This window comes from Glycine soja, chromosome 2 (assembly GCF_004193775.1).
Source record: "Glycine soja cultivar W05 chromosome 2, ASM419377v2, whole genome shotgun sequence".
Classification (NCBI taxonomy): domain Eukaryota; kingdom Viridiplantae; phylum Streptophyta; class Magnoliopsida; order Fabales; family Fabaceae; genus Glycine; species Glycine soja.
In genome coordinates this window covers 15,441,155-15,456,026 of record NC_041003.1, presented here as the reverse complement: position 1 = coordinate 15,456,026, position 14,872 = coordinate 15,441,155, and the positions used below count along the sequence as shown (strand labels likewise).

The following is a 14,872-nucleotide window of genomic DNA, read 5'->3' as shown; positions in this document are numbered from 1 at the left end:
AGGAGGAGGGAGTAAGGTGTATATATAATATATATCCTAAAAGTTAATTTTAGTTCAAACATGCGATAAATGTAGACCAATGAAGGAAAGACTACAATAAACAGGGTCACGCCTCTGGGATCATTCATCATTGATAACAGAAAGCAGATTATAACATGTTTTAAGAATATATACCGGGAAACCATACGTGAAAAAGTTGATACTGAAAGTTCGAAAAACAGCTCCTCTGAGTAAAACATTTGTGTGCCTCACACCAGATCTGCACATTTAATTAAGGCACTCAGCAGGATTTAAAGCCAAAATCCACATTCCCAAAAGAAAAAATCTGGAAACAAAAAGTGAGGCTGCAGATGTAAAGTAAAAATACATTCCAATTAAAATAAGCAAAATTCACACATTAATTATCAGTAACCATATTTCTTTCAACCTCAATTTTCATAATGTTATTCTCAAAGGAAAACTTCCTAGTAGAAATCAAACAATGGAACGGAAATTTTCCTCCACTCAATCATAAATAGGTGCATGAACAATATCACATAAAGCATATCAGAAAAGTAGATTTTCATTTGATTACCTTGATTCACGAATAAAAAATGAATGCTTAGAGGGAAGAAGTTGCTCAGTCAAGCTACAATCTGTCCTGGAAATAATAAAACCCATCTCCTCCAAATCAGATTTAATAAAAGACAGCTGCATCACAAGAAAGGAATAATTATAAGTCAAAACATTATCAGTCACAGCAAGAGTATAGTGCATCAGTGAACACAAATAATAAGGGAAAAAGAACTTCACAGTCATATATCATTTTATTTTGTATAAAATAGATATTAGTTAGTTGTTCTCTATGTTGAAAAAGAATGGCAATAATTCAATCGGATATCTTTTGGAAGCACGGTTTCTATTGGATTATTGGCTGCTGACAGTTGTTTCATTTCTATAAACTCTTACTATGGCATCATAGCTGGTTCCAAGAGAGGATTGTGTTGAGCCTTCGGCAGCCAACGTAAAACTAGTTGCTATACCTAATATGAATCACTCACAACAGTTTTTATGTGCTAAAGGTACTTAGGTCATTATTCAGAAGTAGCACAGTGTATATAGCTCAAGGTGTCAAATGAGCTAGAGCCACTGCATCAAAACCCAAATGAAGTGTAAAATAAGCAAGTATCCTCACATTTTCTTGAATGAATGTGGGTAAAGACCTACTTCAGAAGTATATTATTAGGTTTGCTACTTTAAATATTGGTACTATGATAGGTAAGTCTATGGAGGTGGTGAAGACCATGATTCGAAGGAGGATTATTATTATGTGCCTGTAAGAAACCAAGGGTGTGTTTGGGATACTGCAAAAATTTAATTATTGCAATAATCGATTATAAGTATAATCGACTATTGTTATAATTGATTATAATAAGATAATTAATTCCGTTTGGATACCCCAAAAAAAATCAGGTTTTACAAAGTAAATTACGAAAAAAGGTATATACTTATTTATTTGTATTCATAATAATATTAATTAAATGTTTATTTATTTCATATTTTATCATCATTTTTGAATTTTTATAAATTAAATAAATATGAATAATAAAAGTGAGAGACAAAAAATAAATAATAAATAAAAAGAAGTTACAATCTACAGTTCAATAAAAATTTATTAATATAATAAAACTAAGGAAATGTGTTTTTACATCCACCTTCTTCATTCTGTTACCCTCCCCCTCGCTCACACAAACACGTAATGCCACATTGCAGGCATGTGCACCTGCCAAATTCGCATGTGCCACAAATTGTTGTGGGTTTTGGGAATACAATTTTAAAACTGAAATAAGCTGTTTAACAATAATCTAACATCTGGGCTTTCACGCTAAGATTCCCAAACATCATCAAGCTTTTTTTATAAATAGCTGAAATGAGACAAAAACAGCTGAAATTGGGGAAAAAAGTTTTCCCAAACATGCTCCAAATGGGTTAACAAAAATCACAGAAGCTAGACACTATAGAATTTAAACTTTGGTACACAGGAAAGTTAGAGAAAAGAATAGTGTGGACAAGAATTGGAAAGAAAGTGTGATTCATTTTTTTTTTGAAAGGCAAAAGATAATATATATATATATTAAACATAAGGGACACAGCAGCACCAGAAGTGCTGCTGGTGAATACATAGATGCAGAGCATCTAAACCTCCCACCAATACAGAATTAAAACAACAAACCCCCCACAAATACAAGAGACCTAAATTAACCAAAGAAGTCTCCAAGATTAGACGACCAAAAGTTAAAGGAAGTGCAGAAGTCTCTGTCCCTAGATTTCAGCCATGACCACAAAAGGAATAAAGCATCCTCCATGACTTTTGATGTTTCAAAACTTTTGCCTTGGAATATGAGTAGATTTCTATTCTTCCATATCGAGCTTGTTAAAGCAATCCACCATCTGTGCCATCTGTTTTGATTCTTCCCAGCACCATAGCCATCACAGAATTGAGTGTAATGAGCTATTGGATTTGTTGCTAGAGGTCCAACCACTCGCTTCCACCTCATTGATTCCCACCAAAGTCCATTAGTCAATTTACAGTGAAAAAATATATGCCCAGCTTCCTCTTGATGAGATCCACATAAGGGGCAGTGCTGCTCCGGAATGAGAATGTTTCTTCTTAGGAGATTCTGTCTAGTGGGTAATCTATCTTTGATAAGTCTCCAAGCGAAAATCGCAGCTCTTGGAGGAATGTTAAGCCTCCAAATTGTCTTGTAAATATTGGACTGAGGATGATTGCTGTTAGCAGTGATTAGCAATCTATAAGCTGACCTAGTTGAGTATAAACCCGAAGATTCAGCTGTCCAGCTCAAGGTGTCCTTCAAATGAGGCTGAATAAGAGCATTACTAATGGTTTCCATAAAAGCCACAGCTGCACCCTGTTCATGATCAAATAAGTTTCTTCTCCACTTTAAATCCCAGCACCAATGACCATGGGACATGAAACCCATATTAGAAATAGAACTGGTCTGCTGTTTACTGATGAGGAACAGCTGATTAAACTGCTGTTCAAGATTTGAAGCAGCCCCAAGCCATTTATCCTTCCAGAAGTTGACTATGCTTCCATCCCCTACCTTCCAAACCAGATGTTGATGGATAGGACTAAAGTCAGGTTGCTTACTTACTTTTCGAATATCCCTCCACCAATAAGAGTGCCAAGGTCTATCCCTGCCATTATTAAGATCTGCCCAGCCACCATATTTTGAGATAAGAATTCTAGCCCACAACTGATCTCGATTAGAGGCTAAAGCCCATAACCATCTTCCCAACAAGGCAACATTAAAACTAGAGATATCCTTAATCCCGAGACCCCCCAACTCCTTTGGAAGGCAAATATCTTTCCAATTCACCCAGGCGATTTTGGTGAGATCTTGGGAGCCCCCCCACAAAAAATTCCTTTGTAAGGATCTCACTTTATGAGCCACCTTTTGAGGAATTCTAAAAAAAGACAGCAGAAAAATTGGTAGAGCAGTTAGCACTGAATTTATCAGTGTGACCTTCGCTGCCATTGAAAGAGCTCTCTGCTTCCACTTAGACAACTTTGATTCAAATTTTTTAATCAAAGGTTCCCACACCAAGCAGCTAGATGACTTAGCCCCTAGAGGAATCCCCAAGAACTGAAAGGGAATCTCCATCTGTCTACACTTGAGAAAGTGAGCTACATCAAGAACCCAATTAGAATCAGCACCAAAAATCCCCACACTGCTCTTGGAAAAATTAATCTTTAACCCAGATGCCATCTCAAAGCCTCTAAGCATTGCCTTCATGACCAACACATTATCCCATGAAGCTTCTCCCACAAAGACAGTATCATCTGCATATTGCAGAATGTTTACTGGCACCTTCTGCTTCCCTACTAAATAGCTGCTGTACAGACCTTTGTATAGAGCTGTCCTCATCATGCCAGTCAATCCTTCTGCCACAATATTGAAAAGAAAAGGGGCTAAGGGGTCCCCTTGCCTCAAACCTCTAGTGGGGACAAACTCATTTGAGGGACTGCCATTTATAAGAATGGATATAGAAGCTGATTGATTGCAAGCCTTGATCCATTTCCTCCAAGTTGGGCAGAACCCCATTCTGACCATCATATAATCCAGAAAGTTCCATGAAACAGAGTCATAAGCCTTTGCAAAATCCACCTTAAACACCAGAGCTGGTTTCTTACTTCTTTTAGCTTCCTCTATAACTTCATTGAGAATCAAAGTTCCATGAAGGATGTGTCTATCCTTTATGAAAGCTGTTTGTCTCTCATCAATGAGGCCAGGCAATACTTTACATAATCTATTAGCCAATAATTTAGCAATGGTCTTATACATACAGCCAATGAGGGAGATGGGCCTATAATCATCAAAAGACTGTGGGTGATTGATTTTAGGAATTAAAGCCAAGAAAGATGCATTACTACCCTTAGGAAAACATCCATTGACATGAAACTCATCAGCAAACCTCCTGAAATCTGGTTTGAAAATCTCCCAAAACTCTTTGATGAAATTAAAATTGAAACCATCCGGCCCAGGGCATTTATCTCCACTACAACTCCACACAGCCTCCCTAAGATCACGATCTGAAAACGGGGCAATCAGCTCCTCCCTCTGAGTGTGAGTAATGGAATTAAACATAACCCCATCCAAGGTAGGTCTGTCATGGTTTTCTTCTGTAAATCTGGCAGAGAAGAAGCTTACAGCTTGATCCTTAATCAGTTTTGGGTTCTGAACCCATGAACCTTCAATGAGCATACCTTGAATTGCATTATAGTGCCTTCTGAAGTTGATAGATTTATGGAAAAAGGCCGTGTTGTTATCACCTTCCCTGAGCCATTTGATTCTAGATTTTTGTCTCAAGATTGATTCATGAGCAAAAGAAATCTCCCACAATTCCTGCTGTATAGACTTCATGGTCTGCATTTCATCATCCCCCAAGGGTCTGTCCTGGGCTGAAATATCAATTTGGTGTAACTGCTGCTTCAATTGTTGCATCTTATGTCTAGTAATATCCCCAAACTCGAGACTCCATTTTTTTATGCTGGATTTTAAGACCTTCAATTTATTTTTCAACACAATACTCCCCCATCCAGGTTGCTGATCCCCACACCACACATCCTTGACCAGAGCTTGGAAATGTTTATTTTTAAGCCAGCAATCCATCACCTTAAATGGCTTGGGACCCCAATCCACCATGTCTGTTTTTAGAAGAATTGGGCAGTGATCAGAATAGTCCCTATGCAACACTTGTTGAGAAGTATCAGGCCATTTAGTTATCCACTGCTCAGATACCAGACATCTGTCAAGTCTACTCCTCACAGATCCATTTGGCCTACACCAAGTAAATCTACTGCCATGGCTTTTAATTTCCTGCAACTCCATATCTGAGATCCAGTCATTGAAGCCAGCAGTATCATAATCACCCACAGTCCTTTGAGAGGAGCCTATCCTATCATCCATGCTTCTAATACTGTTGAAATCTCCAAGGAAGCACCAAACGTCCTCAGGATTAGAGTCTTTTAGTTGCTTCAGTTGATACCACAATTCTCTCTTCCCAGCATTATCGCAAGGTGCATAAACATTTACTATGGACATCTTCATATCTTCCTTAATCCATTTCCCTGCCAACATTAAAAAATTCGTGCCTTTTACCTTCCTTTCTACCTCAAAGGCTGAATTATTCCACATGCAGAGTAGTCCTCCAGCAGTGTGAATTGCTGGGACACTATCCCAAGCCACAGAAGGATCTCCCCAAAGGTTCTAACAGATAAGCTTAGTAATACAGTCTTTTTTTGTTTCCTGTAAGCAAACTAAGTCCACCTTATACTTTAAGTTGAGCTTGCGAATAGCAGCCCACTTAACCCCCCTCCCCAAGCCTCTACAGTTATAAGAGAGAATAATCATTAGTGCTTCTGTCTACTCCCTTCTCTGCAGCCATGTCACCATCTCTCTGCTCCAAATCTGCCATAAGCCTCATGAGCTGTTGTGGATCTCCCCCATGGGTCAGCCCCATTTGATATATTAATTCACGCTGTCTCTCCGTAGTATCTTCCTTTTCTTTTTCTAAGAGAGCAGGTTTTAACTCTGTTGAAGAGTCATGATGGGCTTCTTTCTTTTTGAACCACTTCTTTCTTGAGTACACCTGTAGATCCTTGGATAAGTCCTGGTGTTGCTGATGAGATCCATGCAACTGGGCTTCTGTATAGTTAAAGGTGGAAGGCCCAATATGATTATGGGCTGTTAAAACACCAGGGGAAGGGGTGTGTGGCTCGTGTGAACTAGACTCCACGTGTTGACCAGACTTGGGAGTTGCTGCTTCTTCCTCATAAAGAGAATTCTCAGAATCACGAACAAAAAGACAGGGGCCTGCACTGGTTATTTGAGGAAGTTTTTCACCCAACTCCTTTGATTCCATTGACTTTTCATAAAACGTTGCACTTGCTGGTATCTGCTTTTCTGTTCCCCATTCAAATTGTTTCCTCATTAAGCTTTCCACGATGTCCGAGGCGGACTTTGAGACCACCAACCTGTCGGACGGGTCATTACCCACTGGTTCGTTGTCGAGACCAGTGGTTAAAGGAGCTGGCTGAGTGTCACAACGGTGACACGCCTTTTCGCTGCCCAGTTCGCCGACTGCCGCTGTCGGAGGTACATCCGTCGACCACGTCCGCACAGTGGCCAAGTCGTCTCCGTCTATGTCAGAGATAATCTCTTCCGAGGACGTCCATGAGCTCCTAGCATGGCGGTACCCTTTTGTCTCCGTACCGCCATTTTCTTCAACAATGTAAACGCAGTAGCTAACGCCATCAGTAAGGACGCGCGTGGTGTGGTGGACTAGCGGTGGCCGCAGTGTCCTCACCAAGACCCTAGCCCGATCTAATCTCTGCATATTCTCAACGTCTTCATCGATGTCAACCATATCACCCACTGCCGCCACCATTTGCCGAATATATTCCGCCTTCCACCCGAGTATCGGAATACCCCAGCAACGACACCATATCAATCTGGTACCCATCCGCAGTTGAGGACTCCATTTCGTTAAAGAGTAGAACGGTGACGAAGATTGTTCTGTCTCTTCACGAATGATCTCTGCTGCTCGCTTATCTGATAGGCCAAGAAGAAGGGTCATGTCGTCACCCATATATTTGGCCGATATGGTTGGGCCTATATGCCACGCTACTTCCTCCTCAAGCCTTTCAAAAACCTCCAGCTTCTTCAATCTGCCTACCCAAACATTTTCATATCTAGCCTTGTCTTCCTCCGAGATGTCTAGCGACAGCGTAGACGATGATGAATCACCTCCGGCAGATTGGTTGTTCGCTCTAGTCAACTGGTACGTCCTCTGTGTTGGCAATGCTGCTACCTCTGCGTATGATCTGTTGACTGATTTATACACTGTAGCTCCACGAGGAGCCTTCCCCAGTCGCGTGTTTTCAGTCATGTCCACCTTTACGCCCGCAAGCCTTTGTCGGAGTGGTTCCTTCGTCAATTCACAGCGTCCATACTTGGGGATGTTAACGTGTAACTTGAGTCCCCGTATGAAGCTATTATCGAGCTCCTTTTCGATGCCCCTCCTGTCGCCTACTCCTCTGAAACGAGCAAAACCGCATCTCTTCCCTTCTCTGTTCCTCCGGTTGGGGATGAAAATCTCTTTCAATTCCCCCCACTGGCTAAAGTGTCGCCAGAGCTCTGCCTTTGTTACCTCCTCTGAGAATCTAGTGAAGTAGAAAGAGGTGATGTCTGCATCATCCCTCCAGTTCCGTCGGGTTGTTTGCTGCCGACGTCCGTTCCTGCCATGTATCTGTGTGCGCAGATAGCTACTCCTCCTTGACTTCACCGTTTTCCACTCAGACTCACCGACTTCCGGCAGCACTGCTTCCTTCTGACGTTCCCTTTCTGTGTTTCGCTCAAAGGAACTGAACCTCTCTCTCACTTTGTCCCTCTCTCTCACATTCTTCCTCTCCCTCTCACTCACGTTCACTCTTCCCCTCCCTCCCACGCACTCTCTCCCACGTTCACTCATGACTCCTAAAAGTGTGATTCATGTGAGGACAAAATTTGAGCCTTAAAATTAAAGGTTTCATAGGAGACCTACAATATCATTAGTAGTTATACACCACAAGTACAATCAGAAACATTTGTAATTTTGTATAAGAAAAGTTACCTTTCTTAGTTTCTAACAAACAAATTGGGGAGGCAGGGGGGGTGGGTTAAACTATAAAAATTCGCACAAGTAGCATTTCCATTGGGAAACTCATGTCAACAAATACTACAACTTCGTAGTGTCAGCACAATTTTAATTTTGCACTGGTTAAAAATTAAGGGGTGAAATGGCACCTAAAAACCTTTAGGGCCATAACAAGCCTATCAATGTGCAAAACGAAATTTACAGGACTACAAAGTAGAAAAAAGTGCATTAGAAATTTAGAATTCTCAAGAACATAGAAAATTTGTCAAGTTTGGTACATTCTACATGTCAGAGCTCTACTACATTAAGAACAAAATATATCAAAATGTGAGAGTAGACAAGCAATACCTAAATCAAAAAGTGAAAAAGCCCAAATGTGCTTAACTAGTCTTTTCCTACCATACTCAGTATTAACAAAAAATTTATAAAACAGATACATACCATTATATAGTAAAACATGAGAGAAATGCTGGAACAAATTTTAGGCCACTCTGAATTGGCAGATATTTTGTAAAGACCAATTAAATCAGCCATCCAATGAATCATACTTGGAAGTTCCATGGGAAGTTGATATATGTATAGAAGGAATATAGTAAAACCTGCATACAGCTGAAGAAGCCTCCACCACCTTTAGAATCACATGCACAGACATAAGGCCATGGGACACAGTGTCAAATAGTTCTATAGAGATTATGAAAGTGCATATAGGAAACATCCAATAAAAATCACCTAAAAAGCCCAAGAAAGTTGCTTGTCAAAGACCAATCCACAAGACCAACACAACTACCAATGAAAAAAGGTAGTGATGCCCATGAAGGATGGCTAATTCCAACAACTAGTTGAATAGCAGGCAATAGCAAGCAAGATGCCACCTGGAGATGAGAACCTTCAATACACAAAAACAGAGAATCCAATGGCATTATTTGCATCAAGATGCAGGTGTGAGAACAAATAAATAACAATTATAAATAAACATAAAAAAAAATAAAAAACTTCGTACCCCATTGCCCATATGAGGGATGAAAAAGGTACAACAAAACATTAAAAAAATAGATCTGTTGAATATGAAAAGCTTATGATCACCTTAACTTTTAAATGACTAAATCTGTGTAATTGATTATGTATTGATGAGACAACTATGTAATGGCTATCAATGGTAAACTACAGTTGTGCAGGGAAGCTTTGGAGCCTCGTGGTTTCCATTTAAGTTAAACAGAGTATATGGAATCCAAGTTCAGCAAAATGCACACAAGCATTGAGTTGGAGGGTAAAATTGGAGATTGTAGCAAACCACAAGTCAGAGAACTTAGGTATCTTGGATCTATAATACAAAATGATGGGAAAATGGTGACATGTAAATCATACAATTCAAGTTGGGTGAATGAAATGAAGGAATGTTTCATGTGTTACTTGTGATCAATCAAGAGAAGCCTCTCAAGCTACAAAAGGAAAATTTTATCACCCAGCCATACGATGAGTTATGCTTCATGGTAATGAATTTTGACCAGTAATCTGACAACAAGCACACAAGCAAACTGTTGCAGAAATGAGAATATTGGGTTGAATTAGTGGATATACAAGAAATGATAGAGTTAAGAATGAGTGTTAGAGAAAAAGTAGGAGTCGCGCCTATTGAGGAAAAGAAGGTAGAATAACACACTAAGATGCATAATATCCTAATAATGTGAGGTAGAGCAAGATCAAGGAAGACACTAATTGAAACCATTAAAAAGGATTTAGATCTAAAATGGTCTCTCTTAAGATTTAATTTTTCTAGAGCATTTAAGAGTAAGGTTTTGAGTACGTGTTTAGTTTGTATAGGAGTATAAGAGTGTACTTACTCCTATAGTTTGGTTGAGGATATTTATGTTCCTTACACTACACCATCCTGTACTACTAGCCAAGTTTAAAGATGGACGCCCACATTGGATACAGTTCTACTATTTCACATGGAATCATGAGTTCTCTAAATCTTTCCTTTTATTGGCTCTATTTTTCTCTCTTTGGGACAAACCCAGTGTTCATCAAAAACATCAAACAAGTTATTCCAGATATATTGGAAGGAAGCTGATGGGCAATGCAAGAAAAAGTGAGAACAGGATTCAGATTTTAATCAGCACATTACACGATAAAGTAGTGAAGGGTCTTCAATTTTGAAGTAAATCAGTAGACTTAATTACACATTTTACAACCAAACTATCATCATTTCGCAAATTTTTTTAGTGAAATTTACCCATGTTTCCAATTTTCACACATTTCACCAATGTTGATGTGATATCGTTTTGTTAACAATTTTTACAAAAAACATTGTTTTATTACCAACATGATGGTAAAATGTGCAAAAATCGAAAAATCTGATGGTAAAATGCGTGGAAGAAAATAACTTGAGTGGTAAAATGTGTGAAAACTGAAAACTTGGGAGGTAAAATTCGCAAAATAATGATAATTGAGTGGTAAAACATGCAATTAAGCCTTATCGATATTATTAATGACAGCACTCCAAACAAAGGATTTGACTTTGGAAAGAGCATAAAATACAGTTATGCAGAGGAAAGGAACATTAATGGGAGAAATTGGAAGCAGGATTCGCAAGAAAATACACCCCCAATGTTTAGGGACCAAATCCTCTTATTTGGATTAAAAAGAGAGATGAATAGAGCTCAACAACACCAAAAGAAACTGAAATTCAGAGAATCCCCTGTCACTTAAATTCTAAAGAAGTAAAAATTACAGGAAACAGTAGTGTAGGATAACAAATAAAACTGAATAACAGGAGCATTGGACAACGAAGAGAGATGAATCTAGAAAAAGCATGCGAAAGAGGAATATTAGTATATTATCCACCCAAAGATCCTCCCAAAATTTAATAAGAGAGCCATTACCCAAATCCAATGAGATGAGAGAAGTAAAAGAACTAAAGAAGCGTAGTCTTGTGATATAAACTTCCATGGTCTATCATTCAAAGCATTGACCACAAGATTAGCATCTCATCCATTAGAATGCAACATACTTCAAATAAGGTCCACCTTTACATCAATCAATCAAGATTTTTTTTTCACAAATAACAATTCAAAGAAAATTGCAGAGTTAGTTGCATTAGCACACATGAGATGACATTCATATGCCAACAGTGGACATTTCATATTGCATGTCTACACCTGGTGCATAGGAAATAAACACACATAGCAATGAAAAGACTACAGAAAAAGAAACAAAAGGGTGAAAGAAACTACTTACAAACCTAAATGTTCCATAATTGATATGAAATGACCCCAAGATGGATCTTGCCATGTTTTCAGAAAATCTCTCTTCCCGTATATATCAACCAAAGCAACAAGAAGAGCTAGCAGTTGTATGACCAGGAAATAAATTACATAAGGAGACTTCCAAGTCTGAACTCTGCAAGAGCACACCCCAGAAACAACAAATCAGTATATTTTAAAAAGGGCAAATCAGGAATAGATGAAAAAGAAATCAATCTCACATCATAAACCCAATCAACTTTGCCCACGAAGCATCTGGTGTACTCCATGGCATTGGCTTAACAGCCCATATTACCAGATAAGTTACTTGAGAAAGTATTGCAACTACAGAAAAGATAACAATAGGCCACAGTAACAAAAACCTCCTGTGGATATGAAATCCTACAAAAGAAAAACAGCAATAGTGCTAATTAAATATAACTGTTAAAGACAACACAAATGAGTCAAACCATAGTATCTAGCATACCAATAGGCAGTATCAAGAATCATCAACCCATTTGAATAATTCTGTATAATTGTTATCACAAGGACCAAGTCCAAGTTTTAACAGTCAAGCACATAATAAACATAAACATTTAAAAGGAGATCTACCAAATCTTTCTTCAAATAGAAGCAACTCCAACTCTGTCAGAATGAATTCTATGTTTAAATACAAATTAAAGGGGTGTGAATCATTAGATTGACACATTCGAAACTCCTTGAATCGTAGATGGACTACATTCCTTACTGAATGTAAGGCATAAAATGTTGGGAGGAACTTGGTCTAAAGATAATCTGTGTAAGAGGCTAGCCCAACAAATAACAATTATAAGTATTAAAACCACTGTTAATCTGCAAATGACAGCTAGAATCTGTCAACTATCCAGCAATAAAATAGCAGAGACAGAGAGAGAAGAGTTTTATTCTATGTAGATTTCTCATGGTAAGGCTATTTGCACATTGTGGTAAAATATCAAAAGTATAGTCCCATGCTATAAGCAACAATAACTTGGAAACCAAACAGAAAGAACTAAGCAGCTTACCTAATTGTGATACATTGTACAGGATGAGAAGAAATGCTATCAAATCAATGAGAGAGATCAAACTCCAATTGATTAAAGCAGCTGCAAGAAAGATGAGCGCATGAGCATATAAAAGTCAGCACATATTTCAAAAGTGGAGTACAAATCCAATACATATGTGTCTACTCTACATAATGAAACCTGACTTAAATATAAGAAAGCCAATTGAAAACAATATTAAAAAACTACATCTAATATTCTTCCTTTAATTGTTTACTCAGTCTAATAATAATCTTCCTTCTAAGTTCTAAATCTTAAAGACTCTAAGAAATAAAATCAGACAGTATATATGTGGATACTCAATAATAGCTACTGCCTAGTGCCTACTTCACTCTCACTTCAAAACCAATCACAAATTATTTAACTATAACAGCATATAATGATAATGATGATTAACGATTTTACAGTTACTCTAATTTAGTTTATGACGACATGAATTTCACTAGGTTGGAATCAATCAGTAACGACGAACAACTTATGCAGCACTAAACTATTAATGCCAGCTTAGCAAATGATATATTATAGGTTTTAACAATAAAAAATGAAACCAATCCAGCTTAGAAGCTCACTCTCACTTAGTTGAGAAAACACAAATTGCAATGCCTGGTACCTGACAGAAGCAGCGAAGGCAGCACGAAACCGGCGAGAAATTTCCCCATTGGATTCGGACTCAACTCACGGCGATCACATCGAGATTCAAATCAATCAGCCGTTACGAGATTCAATAGTGTTTTTTTTTTCGTGAAGGAAGTTTTTTCCCGAATCGCGAAGAAAGTACTTTCCGGCGCAGAGCAGAAAGTCGGAAACTATCGCCAACTCGAGAAAACCGAAATGTTGATTTCGCAGCGTTTCTTTTCTTCGCTCTACAGTTTCAGTTTGACGCTCTAATAAAACAAAACAGTATTGAGATTTCCGCTGATCGAGAATCTTCTAAATCAGAAACCAGCAAAACTAAATATTATTAACATTAAAATAAAGTGATGATCGAAATTCAGACAATATTTGAGAGAGAAAAAAAAAACTGAAATCGCGCTAACACGAGGAAGAAGAAAGGAAGCAGATATTTATGCGACTCTCGATGCTGCGTTTGTCCAATGGAAAATTTTCTTTTTTAAAGTAAAATGAGAATTGAGTTGTTTTCCATTCTCGGGCTTTGGAATCACGTGGCTTGTGCCCGAAGCGGGCTCATATGGCAGGGTAAGATGGTCATTTGAGACATTTTGATTTTGGTGCCATCCCCTTTTAAAAACCATGACTCGTGGCGCTCAAGTCTCAACAAAATCTTAACGTACTGAACTGAACCCATGAATACCGAATATTCTATTGCTAACCTACCAGTCTTCATTCTTCAACGTACAAATTACTCACAAAGTTTCCCTGAATAATGGATAAAAGTATGATCAATTAATGTAAAAATCTAGAGCCTTGAATAACAATTTGGCCTTTTCTTTTACAACAAAAAATTGGTCCTTATAATATAAAAAAAATCATTTTATAATTTTTTTTAATTTAATTCTTGTAAATTTTGGTTTTATAATTTTAATCTCTATTTTTAATAAAAACAAATTCAAGTATTGACATGGTTGATGATGAGGATATCTTCAAAACGTCATTACTTAATAGAAACATAGAAGACTGTCTATCTGTATTTTTATTTTACTATCAAATTTTAGTATATTAAATCTTGTATATTGAAACAATTTTTTATTATAAATCATGACATGTATGTTAATTTTTGATTTTTTTTAATACTTGCTATCTATTCACATTTTTTTAACCTCTTGTGTCTCTAATGTTTATAGTAATATAATAATTTGATAGTAATGCATAAGGATAATGCATAAGGGTGTATGTTGACCATATGAGAAAGAAAGATCAGACAATTTTTTTTAAAGGCAGACAACTACTTATAAACTACTTATAAAATGGTAAGGATAATGTTAAGATATTAGAAAGTAGAGAGGTGCAAAAAGCAATTTGAGGAATGTAGAAAGCAATTCCCCCAAAAAATTATTTCAACTTCCACTAAAAGGAATGACTAATTGCTTTGTGTACCCAATATTTTTCTAATGCACCCAGCAAATTTTTGCAAATTTTGAAAGTACCCTTGCTAATATACAGATTCGCAATTTGTATAATTGATACAGATTTGCAATCCGTATCAGATTCACAATCCGTATGAATAATACAGATTGTCAATCTGTATGAATCATACGGATTGTTAATCCATACGATTCATATGGATTGCAAATCTGTATCCCTATTTTTTTAAAATAAAATATTTTTAATGTTTTTTAATAAATTTAATTATAATTTTTTTATAATTAGTACATTAAATAGATTTATGAT

The 14,872-nt window shown here is 37.4% G+C and overlaps 1 protein-coding gene across 7 annotated transcripts in view; it reads right to left on the bottom strand.

Moving 5' to 3' along the window:
- LOC114390351 (piezo-type mechanosensitive ion channel homolog) overlaps window positions 1-13,572 on the bottom strand; it is a 35,894-nt gene extending 22,322 nt beyond the window's left edge. The window contains exons 1-8 of one of the 7 annotated variants that reach the window (XR_003661896.1): window positions 13,134-13,572; window positions 12,485-12,565; window positions 11,684-11,843; window positions 11,441-11,598; window positions 8,929-9,085; window positions 8,641-8,827; window positions 575-690; window positions 175-259 (exon numbers count right to left, since the gene is read on the bottom strand). Coding sequence is in view for 6 of the 7 variants with exons in the window: in XM_028351067.1 (XP_028206868.1) it covers window positions 175-259; window positions 575-690; window positions 8,641-8,827; window positions 8,929-9,085; window positions 11,441-11,598; window positions 11,684-11,843; window positions 12,485-12,565; window positions 13,134-13,182 (993 nt within the window). In the remaining variant the exon portion in view is untranslated. Of the gene's footprint in view, window positions 1-174; window positions 260-574; window positions 691-1,694; window positions 1,738-8,640; window positions 8,828-8,928; window positions 9,086-11,436; window positions 11,599-11,683; window positions 11,844-12,484; window positions 12,566-13,133 lie in introns of those variants that run through there. The other 6 variants (XM_028351067.1, XM_028351076.1, XM_028351090.1 and 3 more) reach the window with 6 other exon arrangements.
- Window positions 13,573-14,872: the final 1,300 nt, after the last annotated feature.